Raw genomic sequence first — 14179 nt, 5'->3', positions numbered from 1 at the left:
CTGTATAGAATTTAAATGCTGTCTCAAACCACCATAGTCGCCTTTACGAAAGCAAAAACCGTTCCCTTTACCCCTGATGGTAGTTACCTCTTTGAGTAAATCCCACTTCAGCACACTGTGATCACTGCCACCTAGTGGTTCTTAACCTGCAGATTCTTAATGCATGAAGAATCACTACTGATAATCAGATCAAGAGTATTACTCCCTCTAGTTGCCTCCCGAACATGCTGATGTAGAAAACAATCATCCAATAAATCCACAAAAGCCTTGCTAGTGTGTGTGTAACCAACCCAGAAATTCCAGTCAATATCTGGGAAATTAAAATCCCCCATTATAAGACTCTCTGATTTACTGGCACTCTATTTCCCTGTACAGTTTCTTATTATACTCATCAGTCATTAGGCCTATAACACACTCCTACTCTCAATTTTGATCACACCAAACTGACTCGACACTGCACTGTCCAGCGATGTCGACTGGCTTCACTTCCTTGGACTTTATGTGTTTCTTAATTAATAGCATAACCCCTCCTCCCCTCCTGTCCTGTCTATCCTTTCTATACACATTGTATTCCCCAAATTCCAGTTCCGCATTACTTATATCTGTGTGACACCACGTCTCTGATATCCCAACAATATCTGCCTTTGATGTTTTGAGCAATACCTCAAATTCATCAAATTTATTTACCAAACTCCTAGCATTAGTGTACATGCAAGTATAGATGCACCTGTTCCTATTCTTAGCTACCCTAACACAACCCATGTGTTTACTTGTACCCCAATGACTCCCAGCAGTCTCTGAAATACCCTGCATCTTGTTTTCCAGGCTTCTGCTCATTCCAATAGAAGCAGTGCAAGAATCACTTTCACCTCTGCCAGTGGCTACTGTTAATCTATTAGTCCTTGTATCCCCCTAAGCTAGCAGTTTTCCGACCCACCTAACACTGTTGATGGGTCGGAAAACTGTCGACCCACCTAACACTGTTGATACAACAGTGTTAGGTGGGTCCTTTGTATATTTTCATGCAGCAGTTGCAAGTGTTTACAGGGTACTCTGCTTCACTGGAAGATTGTAGTTTTTGTTTTTTTGTTATTTTTTATTGTCATTAGGTAGTTTGACTTTGGCTTTTTATGCTTGTATGCATTTTTAAATCGTGTTTAATGTTATAAGTCATTAGTGCTTCTCTTCACAGGTACTATACCTTTTTTCAACACTGACAAATTTGCAAACATTATAGATAAAATACCATGTGTTATCCTGACAGCTGGTTTATATTGTTGAATTTGTGTTGCATTGTTCAAATTCTCCCAAACTTCCAAATTATTTTCAATAACAAATCAGAAGGCCCTGGTTCCACATGAAGTAGCTGTTATTTGTGGCTTGTATTGCTAGAGAAATGGGAAGTATGCTGCCCAAAATGAATAGGCAGAATAAGACCAGAATATGTCTGTTAGGGGCAAAAGGTAATATTATCGTACACATCAGTGCTGGTGATATTGAGTATAGGAGGATTTATTTTCTATTGGAGGATTTATTTTCCAAGTAAGGGTAAATAAGAAGAGAGAATGTCTGAACTTTTGCCCACGGATGATGGGAAAATGCAGCATAAGAATTTTGACATTAATTCTGACCTGGAAAGATTGTGCAAGGCCCATGGGATAGAATTTTTTATTACCCTCTATTTGCTACTTCTATTTAGGTGTATCTCATTCCTGTAAAAACAGGGATGGGATGCATATAAATAAAAAAGGCACAAGAAAATTTGCTGGTGCTATCGAAGCAGCTTTGGGGAGATTAGAAAACTGCTAGTTTTGGGGGATATACAGACTAATAGATTAATGGCAACCTAATAGATTAATTATATTAATTTTACCTCAAGAGACAAAAATAGATTCTTGCCGTGCTTTTTTTTTGGAACTTACAGCAGCCTGGAACGCAACGTTTAGAAGGACAACAACTACCGTTGGGGATCCTATTATTACATTCAAATGGGACAAGCAAATATATTGGTTGTTGTTAGGATCAGATCAAGTAAAGCTTTTTATGGTTGAGCCTATTGACAAATGATGCTACTCATATATGGGATATATGGGATGAATTTCATTTTGGTGAAGACAACAAGAATCTTCCCTGAGTCAGCTCAAGGTAATGCAGATAGTGAGTGAGTGTGCTATAAAATGACTTGCAATAAAGGAAAGGTGGTAGTTGGAGTATGTTACATGACAAATGACTCAGAGGAGTATGACAAATTTCTTTTAGACAATTTGAATGAGCTAGCAACTATGACTGTTTCGTTATGGGTGACTTCAATCTACCTCTTATAGACGGGAATATGTGGACCAGAAATACACTATACAGTAATGAATTTTTGAATAAACTGGATGATTGCTATGTATTCCAGCATGGCATGTCTGATTCTCATAAAGAGCCTAATTGTATCAAAACTTGACAGTGAGGAAACCAATACCAATCAGTGACCACAATACCATAAAATAGATTATATCTAAAGAAACCTGTGTAGTCAAGGGTAAAAGGTCAGGGGGGGAGAGAAAGAGAGAAATTCAGTTTCAAGACAGTGGACTATAATGGAATGAGATACTGCTTGGGCTCAATTAACTGGAGTGACCACTGTATGGTGCCAGATACAAACACAGTTTTGAATGAGCAAAAAAAAACAAGCATGGTCACTTAAAGACCATTGCCTGATTCTGATTTGTATGAGAATTATTAGAGAATAGGTAATAATAAACTCACTGAGTAAGTGAAGTAAAAGCTGATTATGAGGAAACACTAGCAAAGAGAACAAAGAATGGAGTTGAGTTGATGCATAAGTGAATGGGAGAAAGAAGAGAGTAAATCCAGTAGGTCCCTTAATCAGTTACAGTGGAAGGTCCATAAAAAGCTCAGCAGACATGGTAGAAGAGTTGAACAGGTACTTCTCATTAATATTTATAATTAAAAGCAAACTTGAAACCCTGGGAAGTGTTATGGTGTGTCAGACTGCTGCCATAAAATAGGAGATATAATGATCTCAGACAAGTTTTTCTTCAAAAAGCTGATGAGATTAAAGGAGTATGAGTGTATCAAATATTATCCTGTAGAGATAGGGAGGTCATAATCCCATTGGGAGAGCATTGTTGGACTCCAGGGAGATTCCCTTTGACTGGAAGAGTACTCTCTCCTCAATCCACAAAGGTGACTTCTGTGGTAGGAAAGATCATGGAGCCTATGGTTAAAGAAGATGCTATTCAGGCCTCTGTTGTTGTTATTTGGTTTTTAGAAGCATTGGCAACTAAGGCCATATTGCTCCGGGAATATGCGGTGGTCATTCCCTGACCTTTCTGCATCCTCCATATTTGGTGGTGACTGCTCGAACCCCGGTCTAATCAAGAAGCATGTGCTACACACTGCTGCTCCTTCCCACCTGGCTATGGAGGCACCTTTCTGGCCTCTCTCCTCAATCCACAAAGGTGACTTCTGTGGTAGGAAAGATCATGGAGCCTATGGTTAAAGATGATGCTATTCAGGCCCATCTGGACAAGAATGGAATCATGAATAAATCCGAGCATGTTTTTGCTAAGGGGGGGGTCATACCTGACAAATCTAGTAAATGACTGTGATGTAGTCATTAAGTAGTTGGATGCAGGTAACTGTTTTGATATTATATATTAGACTTTAGTAAGGCAGTTGATATGGTCCCTCATGGGAGGCTGCTGTATAAACTGGAAGAAGTTGAAATTACTGGTATGATCCTATGCTGGATTGGGTCCTTCAGGGATTGGTGTTTGGGCTCCTTCTGTTTCTAATCACCATGAATATTATTGACGAGGGTGTCTAAGATGAGCTATAGCTGTAAAAGTTTGTTGATGAGTTGAAGGTGGGAAGGGTGGTTAACAGTGTGAGCCACACTGTGTTGCTTCAAAAAGATGTGAATTGGTTGTGCATGTAGTCTGAAAAATGCCAACTAAAGTTTAATGCTTCTAAATGTAAAGTTTAGAAGTTTCTAAATGTAAACCTAGAATCATGTATAAGCTATATAAGCTAGGGGAAGAAGAGCTAAAAGTAGTTCGACAAAAAAGACTAGGTGTTGTGATTCAGTCTGACATGAAGTATTCCATACATTGTAAACAGGCTGCTAGGAAGGATCCTGTGTGTGATTTATAGGACCTTTCCTAGCAGGGAGAAGTGCAATGTTATCTCTCTTTATAAGGTGCTAGTTAGACTGCATTCTTTATTATATTTGGTTTGGAGACTGCACCTAGAAAAAGACAACTTCTGGAGAAGATAAAGAAGGGTGACCAGACTGATGGTGAGTATAAAGCAATGCAAGGTACAGTGAATGTAGAAATATAGTAGAATGATTTTAGTTAAATTAAAAATAGCTATAACTATTTTTAATTATATGATAAGATGTGACTATTAAATAATGAGGCCGCACATGCAGCCACTACATGCCAAGGGCCACCTGTGAAACAAAGGCACAGTAGTTGACCTTGAACCTTTCCCTAGTTATGTGCCAAGTCATGTTCCAGCACACTTATTTGCTTTGCATTGAGACAGGTTTTCATTACCTTGTGTTTTTGCAGTTTGCCAGAAAAATGATAGACAAAAGAATGGAACCACAAATCAATCTTCAATACTTAACAAAACTGAAGAAAACACCAACTGAAAGTTGAGTTGATGTCAAGTGCTTGTGTGTTTGAACGGCATAAAATATTTTTAAAAGAAAGTGAATATGGAAAATAGTGAACGATCAGGCCATCTGGTATCCACAAAAACTGTTGAAAATGTGGACTGTGGAAAGACATTGGAGGAGGCAGCCACTGAACTCTAAGATACCCTGCTTGCTACACTAGAGATACCCGAATAAAATGTCCACTGAAGAGTGGACATGTTATTAGGGAAGGATCATAAACTGATCGTTTGAATTGCATCACCTAATCTATAATGAAAATAAATCACGAAATTAAGACATCTGATTGCCTACACAGTTTAACTGTGTAAGAAATCAAATGTCTTAATACATAGGGTAGTCATTGTTGGCACACTATAGCCTAGGTTGCTGTTGTGTCAATAAACCCAAATTCGAATCAAACAGAGTAGTTCATGAAATTTGCTTCATAACATAAAAATATACCATTCTTACAGCCATCAGAAGGCTGTGTGTGTGATGTTATTCTTGCATCTGAATCTGTTCTTTCATCAGACCATCAATTTACCACCCCCCAACCATTTTAGACAAGGTAGATACATGTCACTACCCTTTCCCATTATCATGGTGTTGCATGTTGTATTTTTTTAACACTCCGTCGGGCGCAACTGATCTATTAGGCACACCTCGAATTCTTTAGTTTGCCACGCGATCTCAATACGTCATGTCCCCTTCTCCAGCCTGGTAGCTTTCTCACTTCGAGTGTTACTCACAGTGGCAAGGTCAGTTAGTGATTCTCTTTCTTCGTTTACGGCAAACAAGTGAAAAGATCTAATAGGCTCATTGCGCCTGATTACGTTGCAGTTTGACAAGTAAGTTTTCTCATTCATTTGGAATACTGTATCACATATTTACATCAGTAATTTCATTTTATGAAATATCTCATGATTATCGATACATAGGAGTGTGTTTTTTGGCTGTGTTCTCTCAAGCACATTGCGCCCGATCATGTGATTTGTTGCGAAATGTTTCAATATTTTTGCCAGAAATTATTTACAGACATACACACAATAAACATTCATGATTTTTTGTTTGTTCCAGACATAAAAATGTCGAAGAAAATGTACAATCTAAATAAACCCGAAGACCTTGCAGAAATTTACCGTTTATTGGAGGCGTCTGATGAAGACGATGACGAATTCAGGGATGAAAATTTTGAAAACGAAAGCGACATTGATTCAGAAGATAATGTTGAGGAGCGTGAAGAGGGATCGGAAACTGAACAAGAGGGTAGCAGTGAAGATGAAGACGAAATTGAAGAAAATCGCGACTTTTATATGGGAAAAGATAAAGTCACAAAGTGGTATAAGACTCATCGACAAAGCAAAGTTCGTAGGAGACCTCAAAACATCAAGACTCGCTTACCTGGGGTTATTGGAGCAGCAAAAACAGCAAAAACTCCTGTGGAATGTTGGAACTGCTTATTTACAGAGGACATTCTAAATGATATCGTAAAGTATACTAATCAGTACATAGATAATATCAAAGAAGCATTTTCCAGAGAACGGGATGCAAAACATACAGATTTAGTTGAAATACGAGCATTTATTGGTTTACTCTACTTGGCTGGTGTTTATAAAGCGAATAGACTATCCCTCGAGGAATTATGGGGAACAGATGGCGACGGCATTGCCAAGTTCAGTCTTGTCATGAGTATCAAGAGATTCAAATGTCTCATACGGTGTCTTCGATTTGATGATCGAGAAACAAGATCCGCTAGAAAGGAACTGGATCGGCTCGCACCAATACGTGATATATTCACAAAATTTGTGACTAATTGTAAAGTTAGCTACTGTATTGGTGAAAACGTCACGATAGATGAAATGCTCCCAGCATTTCGTGGCAATTGTCCTTTCCGGCAATACATCCCTTCAAAGCCAAGTAAATATGGGATTAAAATTTTCTCCCTAGTAGATGCGAAAATGTTCTATTTGCTCAACATGGAAATATACGCGGGAAAGCAGAACGAAGGACCCTTTTGTGTAAGCAACAAGGCACCAGATGTTGTGAAAAGGTTGGCGGAACCTTTGTTTGGCTCGGGAAGAAACATAACGGCCGACAACTGGTTCACACAAGTGAGTCTTCTAAATGAATTGAAACTAAAGAAACTCTCCTACGTTGGAACCATCAGGAAAAACAGGAAAGAGCTACCAAATGATTTCATAGCCACCAAAGCCAGAACACAACACTCTAGTATTTTTGGTTTCAGTAGTGATGGTGATACATTGGTATCCTATGTCCCAAGAAAGAACAAAAATGTCCTCCTTGTATCATCATTGCATGAAGACGACTCAATTGATGTTTCTACTGGCGAAAAACAAAAACCAGAAGTAATCACTTTCTATAATTCAACTAAGTTGGGAGTAGATATTGTAGACAAAATGTGTGGTGCATATAATGTGTCTCGAAACACAAAACGGTGGCCCATGGTAATTTTTTTCACAATGCTAAATATTGCTTCAATCAATTCCCAGATCATATATGTCGGCAATGGTTTTGCAGATCTGAGAAGGAGACTGTTCAAAAAACAACTCTCTAACGAACTTGTGCTTGGTCAACTTGCTCGACGAAGTCTCAAGTCAATTGGGATGCCGTCAAACCTTCAACAAAAATTGAAGAGATTCGCTCCGACTCAAGAACAACTGAATGAAACAGAACAACAATTACCTCCGAAAAGACGCAGATGTGAAACTTGCACCTCAGAAACTAATCACAGGAGATTAAGTCAATATGAATGCAAAAAGTGCCATACTGCTACCTGCCTCTCACATGCTGTTTTCATGTGTCCTCAATGCTATAAAAGAGAGGTAGAAGGACATATCGATGATGAATCAGATTAATGACCAATTTTCCAGTTCCTTATATTCTTGTTCTAATTCAATGCAATTTTCATTATTATAGCTCATGGAAAAATGTATATTCATTTTCTCAAATAAACTTATGTTATTTTCGAAAATCATGACAAACTGTTTTATTTCTCTTCTTTGGTGTTTGTAGTTGACAATTTTTTCGTAAGAAAATGTGAACATGCGTAGAAAAGATCAGTAGATCAAAGTGTGCTTCCCAGGCTCAATGCGCCCGATCGTGTTCTACAACATATTGCGCCCGACGGAGTGTTAAGAGTGCTGGGAATGAGATCCCAAACATTTCACTTTTTCTCACGCCTTTAACGCTGACCTTTAATCAAACGTTTATCAGCTTAGTTAAAAATAACACTTAACAGTCACAGACAAATAATATAATATGATAACTATCTCTGATCAACTATGAATTTGCAAAAAGTAATACATGTTGTTTATCTCACAGGCATATAGAAGAGGATGGACAAACCAGTTTGCACTTTTTGATCCTGAGAAAGGTGAATGGAGTTGGCCACAATATGAAGTATGTAGAATCACTTATATTATCTATAAAATTTTGTTGTAAGTCCTAAAGTAATGATAATTTTTCAAGCTACTTTAAATCAGTGATAATTTCCACTTCAGTGGGAAGGCAAACATAACATCACTTTAGTATCAGATAATCCAGTGATTATACAGGGTGTTTCAAAAGTGATGGTCAATAATTTAAAGGTGAACTGTACAGACTACAATATGCAAAAAAAGTCTAGTAAACATGGGTCCTTAAGTGAATTGTTTTTGAGATATTGCATATTTCTAGTTGGGATCCACCACTGATTTGTTTGTTTAGGTTAGGTTATGCTCCTTCTTTCCCTTTCCTCTCTCTCAATGCTTCGCAACGTAGCAGGCATACTAGTACTTGTCAAAGGATAGTCAATATGGAAAGAGGTTACAGCAATGAAGAGTATGCGGACATGCACTTCATGTATGGTAAAGCCAACGGCAGTGCACTCAAGGCTGCACGTTTGTACCAAGAAGCATATCCCCGCCAAAGGCAGCCCAATAGGTGCATATTCATCAGGGTACATCAACACTTTAGAGAAAATGGGCGCTTCACACATGGAGCACAAGCGGGTAGGCCCAGAAGCATAACACCTCATGTTGAGGGAAGGGTGTTAGAATGAATAGAACAAAATCCAGGAATTTTGACAAGGAGGGTTCTGTAAGATCATATACTGAGTCATAGCAGCGTGTGGCAATTTTATATCACCAGTTACTGTACCTACCATATCCAGTGTGTACAAGGTCTCAGCAATACAGACTACCCTCCCAGAGTGCTCCCATAGTCAGTGGCGGATCTTAACAGAAAATGTGCATCATCTTGAAAATGGTTCATTTGCAGCCTGAGGTTCACTGGGACTTTTTTGCTTATTTTAGTCGTACTTTTTACCTTTAGATTATTGACCATCATTTTTGAAACACCCTGTATAATTCATAAGCTGGATGAGTATATCTCTGTTTGAATTTAGAGAATACACAAAAAACACATAGGTGCATAGTATATTAGCATTAGTTGAGGCATAAGGTGCAAGAAAGCACGCTTATAGAGCATCAGCCAAAAAAAAAAAAAAAAAAAAACTTCCCATTTCACCCATCCAGTCACTCCCCAAATGTATTTATTTAAATCAACTTCCACAACAACAGATGAAAGTCTGTTCCAGTAATCAACTATCCTCTGGCTAAAGGCAAACTTCCGTACATCTATTCTACTTTCTCAATTTGAATTTATGCTCCCACAGGTTCTTAATCTGAGCAAGTGGAAGTATCCCATCAGCACTGAGCCTGCTCAAACCATTCAAGGCCTTGTACACCTCAATCAGATCACCTCGCAGGTGCCTAGTCTCCAGATGCTGCAATTGACAGAATTTAAGCTTCTGGTAAGAGAACCCCTTTGTTCCTTTCACCAATCTTGTTACCCTTCTCTGTACTCGTTCTAGCAACTCTACATCCTTCCTAAAATGAGGCCTTCAGGCCTGTACACAGTACTCAAGGTGTGGCCTGATCATTGCCTTAAACAAAGGTATAATCACCTCCTTGTCTCTGCTAGCAAAATTCCTATATATCACTGACAAAACTCCATGGCCTACTCAGAGAACTTCATATCTGACTGCACAATTATCCCCAGGTCTTTTTCATTTTCCACTTCTGTATTTAGAAGGGTTTGTGAGAAAAAAGATCAAGTGTATTGGCTGTGTGGTTTGGATTGTCTGGTATTCTGATAGTTAAATGAACAATCTGTGCGAGGTCATTAGTAATTGCAAAATCTTCACTGTCTCGATGATAAGTCAAGTTTCAAAGAGAGGAACTCAGAGTTCAAAGTGATTAATGGAGCTGTGAGAACGATAGAGGCAACAGATGAATTTGACAGAACGGAGTAGAGACATTTTAAGCAAGAGAAGATTGAATAGAGCAGATTCCAAATTTCTAAGTCTCTGATAGGGAATATTAGAGTGGACATATGCTCAAGTACTACCTTTGAAGCAAAAGGAATCATACAGCGAATAATTTGTACAATGATATGGGCAGTTGTTGAATCAACTGATAATTGAGATTCTGTCAGAAAGAGTACATGGGTTTGGCAGACTGTGAGTGGAAATGGACATCATTGTGATTGGAATTGAGACTATGTATATTTGTAAAATGAATGAGTAAATGTTTGGGTAGGTTTAGATCTTTTTGCATATGTTAGCTCTATTAGTTTTACAATAGATTTCATTATTCGAAAGGTGGGGGGTGTCATTAATTAATGATATTCTTGGATATGGTGTATACATGGCAAGAATGTATCCAGCTCCTTGACATAATGTTGCCTTGATACTGCTCCCCCCCCACCAACACACACACACACACACACACTACTCAGATTCCTTCCAGTCACTATCTGGCAGAGTAGAGGCAGCAAGATTATATGTGAGCTGATCTGGAAGCCTCCTAGAGAATTACCGATAGGTTTGGTGTGGTGGACTATTTAGCAGCTAGCCTGCTTACACTGTTTTAGAGCTGTGCTTGTCATGATGTCCATTTAGATGTCTACTAGATACACAAATAAAAGGGGTTTCTACTTGGAAATGTTTGGGTGTCCGTTCTGTCAAAACTCAGCAAGCTCCACACAGTGAAGAAAGAAAGTCTAAATTGCAAAACTGAACTTGGTCACAATGACTAGCAGATGATAATAATTATCTGGAAATTCAAGATGATAATAGTTATCTAAAGTCATGATGGTATTACACCTTATAGATTGGGTACTAAATGCTTGAAGATTATAAAATCATGTTTTGCTGTCGGAATGATATTTCATATTAAAATCTCGCAGGTCATGGTTTGTGTTGTAATGTTTAAGAAGATTGATTGCACTATTCTAAAGAATTTATCACACTTTTGTTCCTGTTAAAGGTGTCACTCAGCAAAGGAGATAATCTCAGTGCATAACTGAGGATTCTCCAGAACATTTAATTCCAAATGCTGACCTATCATTGATACTATTTTAAGTAGCTTTGTGGAATTTCCTTCGAATTCCTTCTATCTCTGAGTATAATTTAAAGATTTCACTAGCACCCATTGAAAGGGCAACACTGGATGCTTTAACTCTCCACCTAATCAATGCAGAAACCAATACTCAAGACTTAAAATGGCTCTGAAATTTGTAGAAGTTGATGATCAGATGGTAGCTCCATAAAGAAAAAGGAGGCACACAAAAAAAAATTCCAGATGACCTTAGAATATGTGTTAGAATCTCCATAGATACTGTTCTTCTAGATTGGGCTTCTATAATCCCCAACTCTTCCAAACCGTAAGAACATGTGCCGCAACCAGTCAAAATTCATTTACTCTCCAACTTCAGACTCACAGAACTAACTTTTCTTCTTTCTCATTTATCCCTTCAACTTCTGTTTTCTCTCAGCAATGTTCCTTCACGTGTATTTTCTGAAAATTAAAATCTACAGAAATTCAAGTCTATTGTCAATTTCAGCATTTTAAATCAAATATCTTCTGTCTTCTCAACCTCCAACCAATGCACAGTACCAAGTACTATAGGTTCTAATACTTTTCATGTTTGGGTTTTCATGAAAAAAAGAAAGAAAATTGGAAACTAAAGTTAGAGAGATCATATGTGGGGTACCAAAAAAAGCTCATAACCTCCCAAATAAATTTTGAATAAACCTTGTTTGTTTATTTGATATAAAACAATAAGAAAAAAGTTCATAACTTTATTACATTTTACATTAGTACCTGTTGAACGTTGTGCATTTTCTTTTTTTAAGATAATGGACAAACTTAAACATCATGCCATAAAATAACTCCAAAGGAATGGTTTAATATCAAAAACAAAAATTTATCATGGTATAGCACATACTATTTTGAGTACATTTTTATTCTATCATATGCCACGATGAAAAAAATGGAAAGTAGAATTCAAATGGAGGGAGAGCACCAAAGATGCGCACCCCAACACACACACACACACACACACACACACACACACACACACACACACACACACACACACACACACACACACACTCTCTCTCTCTCTCTCTCTCAGTGGACAACAATTATTTACCAAGAAAACACTGATGGATACAGCAATATCAATCCTTTAAATATTACAGGCATATAGGCATTTTATATGGATGAATGCAAAACATTTGACAAAGTAATTGGGTTCATCAAGGTGGATTCCACACTAGAAAAATTTTTAGCACAATCTTTAAACATGGATGAAAGAATTCTTCGTGCTCAGACTACTCACGTGAGGGGACATAAATTCAAGTTGAGGTGTGTTTGTTGTAGAATAGATGTATATAAATTTTTCCTTCAGCCTGCAGATGGTTCATCACTAGAACAAGCTTCCATCATTTGTTGTGGAGATGGGTAGTTTGAATAAATTCAAGGAAGAACTAGACAAACTATTAGAGGGCATAGAGATATTTTTTTTTTGGCTGAAGCTTTCTTTCTTGCATCATTTGCTACTATTAACACTAATAGTAAATATTAAAAAAACAGTGAGGAGACTAATACTGAATTCTGAGGAACTCTACTCATAAATATAAGCATATCTGTAATCAAGTCACAAAGGAGGTTAGGTAAGCAAAGGCAGATTATGAGAAATCTTTGGCAAAGGATACAAAGAAAAACAGCAAAGATGTCTTTACATATATAAATTCCAGAAGAAATGGGATGAATCAGATTGGTCCATGGATACTGATAGCTTGACTGTTGATGATCCTGCTCAGATAACTGACAAACTGAATGAGTGTTTTGCACCTGCATTCACACACAAGGAGTTATTTAAGGAGGGGAATGCCAGATCTTTATCAAACTCTAACAGGGGGCTAAAGGATTTTGTAATAACTGAGAGCAAAGTGGAGGAGAAATTGTTTAAGTTAAACATAAGAAAGGCCCCTGGGGTGGATGGGATCTAACCAGCTACATTAAAGGAGGCAGCAAAAGAAGTAAACAAACCCTTAGCCATAATTATGAGAGCTTCCTTGGACTCAGAGGAGGTCTCCATGGACTGGAAATGTGCAAATGTATTTCCAATTCGCAAAGGGGATCAAAGGGTGACATGAGTAATTATACACCTGTTAGTTTAACTTCTGTTTCAGGAAAAATAATGGAGTCACTTGTTAAAGAAGCATTGCAGGATCATCGAGACAAGACTGCAATGATAATTTAGAAACAACATGGGTTTGTTAAGGGAAAGTATTGTCTGATCAATTTTATTCAATACTATGATGTTGTTGCAAAGGAACTGGATGCAAAAAATAATTTTGATATCATATATTTGGATTTCAGGAACACTTTTGATACTGTTGCACATGGGAGACTACTGTGCAAATTGGAATAGTATGGTATTAAGGGCAAGTTGCTACAATGGGTAAAAGGATGGTTGAGTGGGAGACGACAGGGTGGTAAACAATGGACACTGCTCTTTATGGACTAATGTTATTAGTGTAGTCCCTCAGGGTTCGGCATTGGGGCCATTGTAGTTTTGTATATTTATCAGTGATATTGATTAAGGTATATCAGGCTTAATGTCCAAGTTTGTAAATTATCCAAAGGTTGACAAGGTTGGTAATGACAGTATCCTACTGCAACAGGATCTAGAATAGCTGGGCAGATGGGCTGTGAAGTGGCAACTGAAGTATAAACATTGACAAATGCAAAGTACTGCATATGGATAGCAGTAACCCCAGAGAAATGTACCAACTGTGTAGTACTACACTCAGGGTATTGAAGAATGAAAAAGACCTGGAGGTAATTGTGCAGTCGTAATGAAGTTTTCTGAGCAGTGCAGACAGGCTGCCAGAGCAGTTCATGGGGTCTTGTCAATGATATAAAGCAATTTTGCTAGCAAGAATAATTAGGTGATTATCCCATTGTATAAGGCAATGATCAGGCCTCATCTTGAGTACTGCATACAGGTCTGGAGCCTCATTTTAGGAAGGATGTAGAGTTGCTAGAACAGGTACAGAGAAGGGTAACAAGACTGGTAAGGGGAACAAAAGGATGGTCTTACCAAGAAATAGTAATAGTAATCGTGGCATGTGATGCAAGAAAGCAAGCG

At 37.9% G+C, this 14179-nt stretch overlaps 1 protein-coding gene across 2 annotated transcripts in view; it reads left to right on the top strand.

Moving 5' to 3' along the window:
• LOC150088447 (kelch domain-containing protein 1-like) overlaps positions 1–14179 on the top strand; it is a 199673-nt gene that overhangs the window by 96343 nt on the left and 89151 nt on the right. For both annotated transcript variants that reach the window (XM_090369510.1, XM_090369511.1), the window contains exon 5: positions 8018–8095. In XM_090369510.1, coding sequence (XP_090225636.1) covers positions 8018–8095 — 78 coding nt within the window. The remainder of the gene's footprint in view (positions 1–8017; positions 8096–14179) is intronic.

The sequence above is a fragment of the Mastigoproctus giganteus genome, chromosome 3 (assembly GCF_048544385.1).
Source record: "Mastigoproctus giganteus isolate SK-2022 chromosome 3, ASM4854438v1, whole genome shotgun sequence".
In the NCBI taxonomy this organism is placed as follows: domain Eukaryota; kingdom Metazoa; phylum Arthropoda; class Arachnida; order Uropygi; family Thelyphonidae; genus Mastigoproctus; species Mastigoproctus giganteus.
Note: the sequence above shows the minus strand (reverse complement) of the source record. Positions and strands in the feature narration are given on the sequence as shown.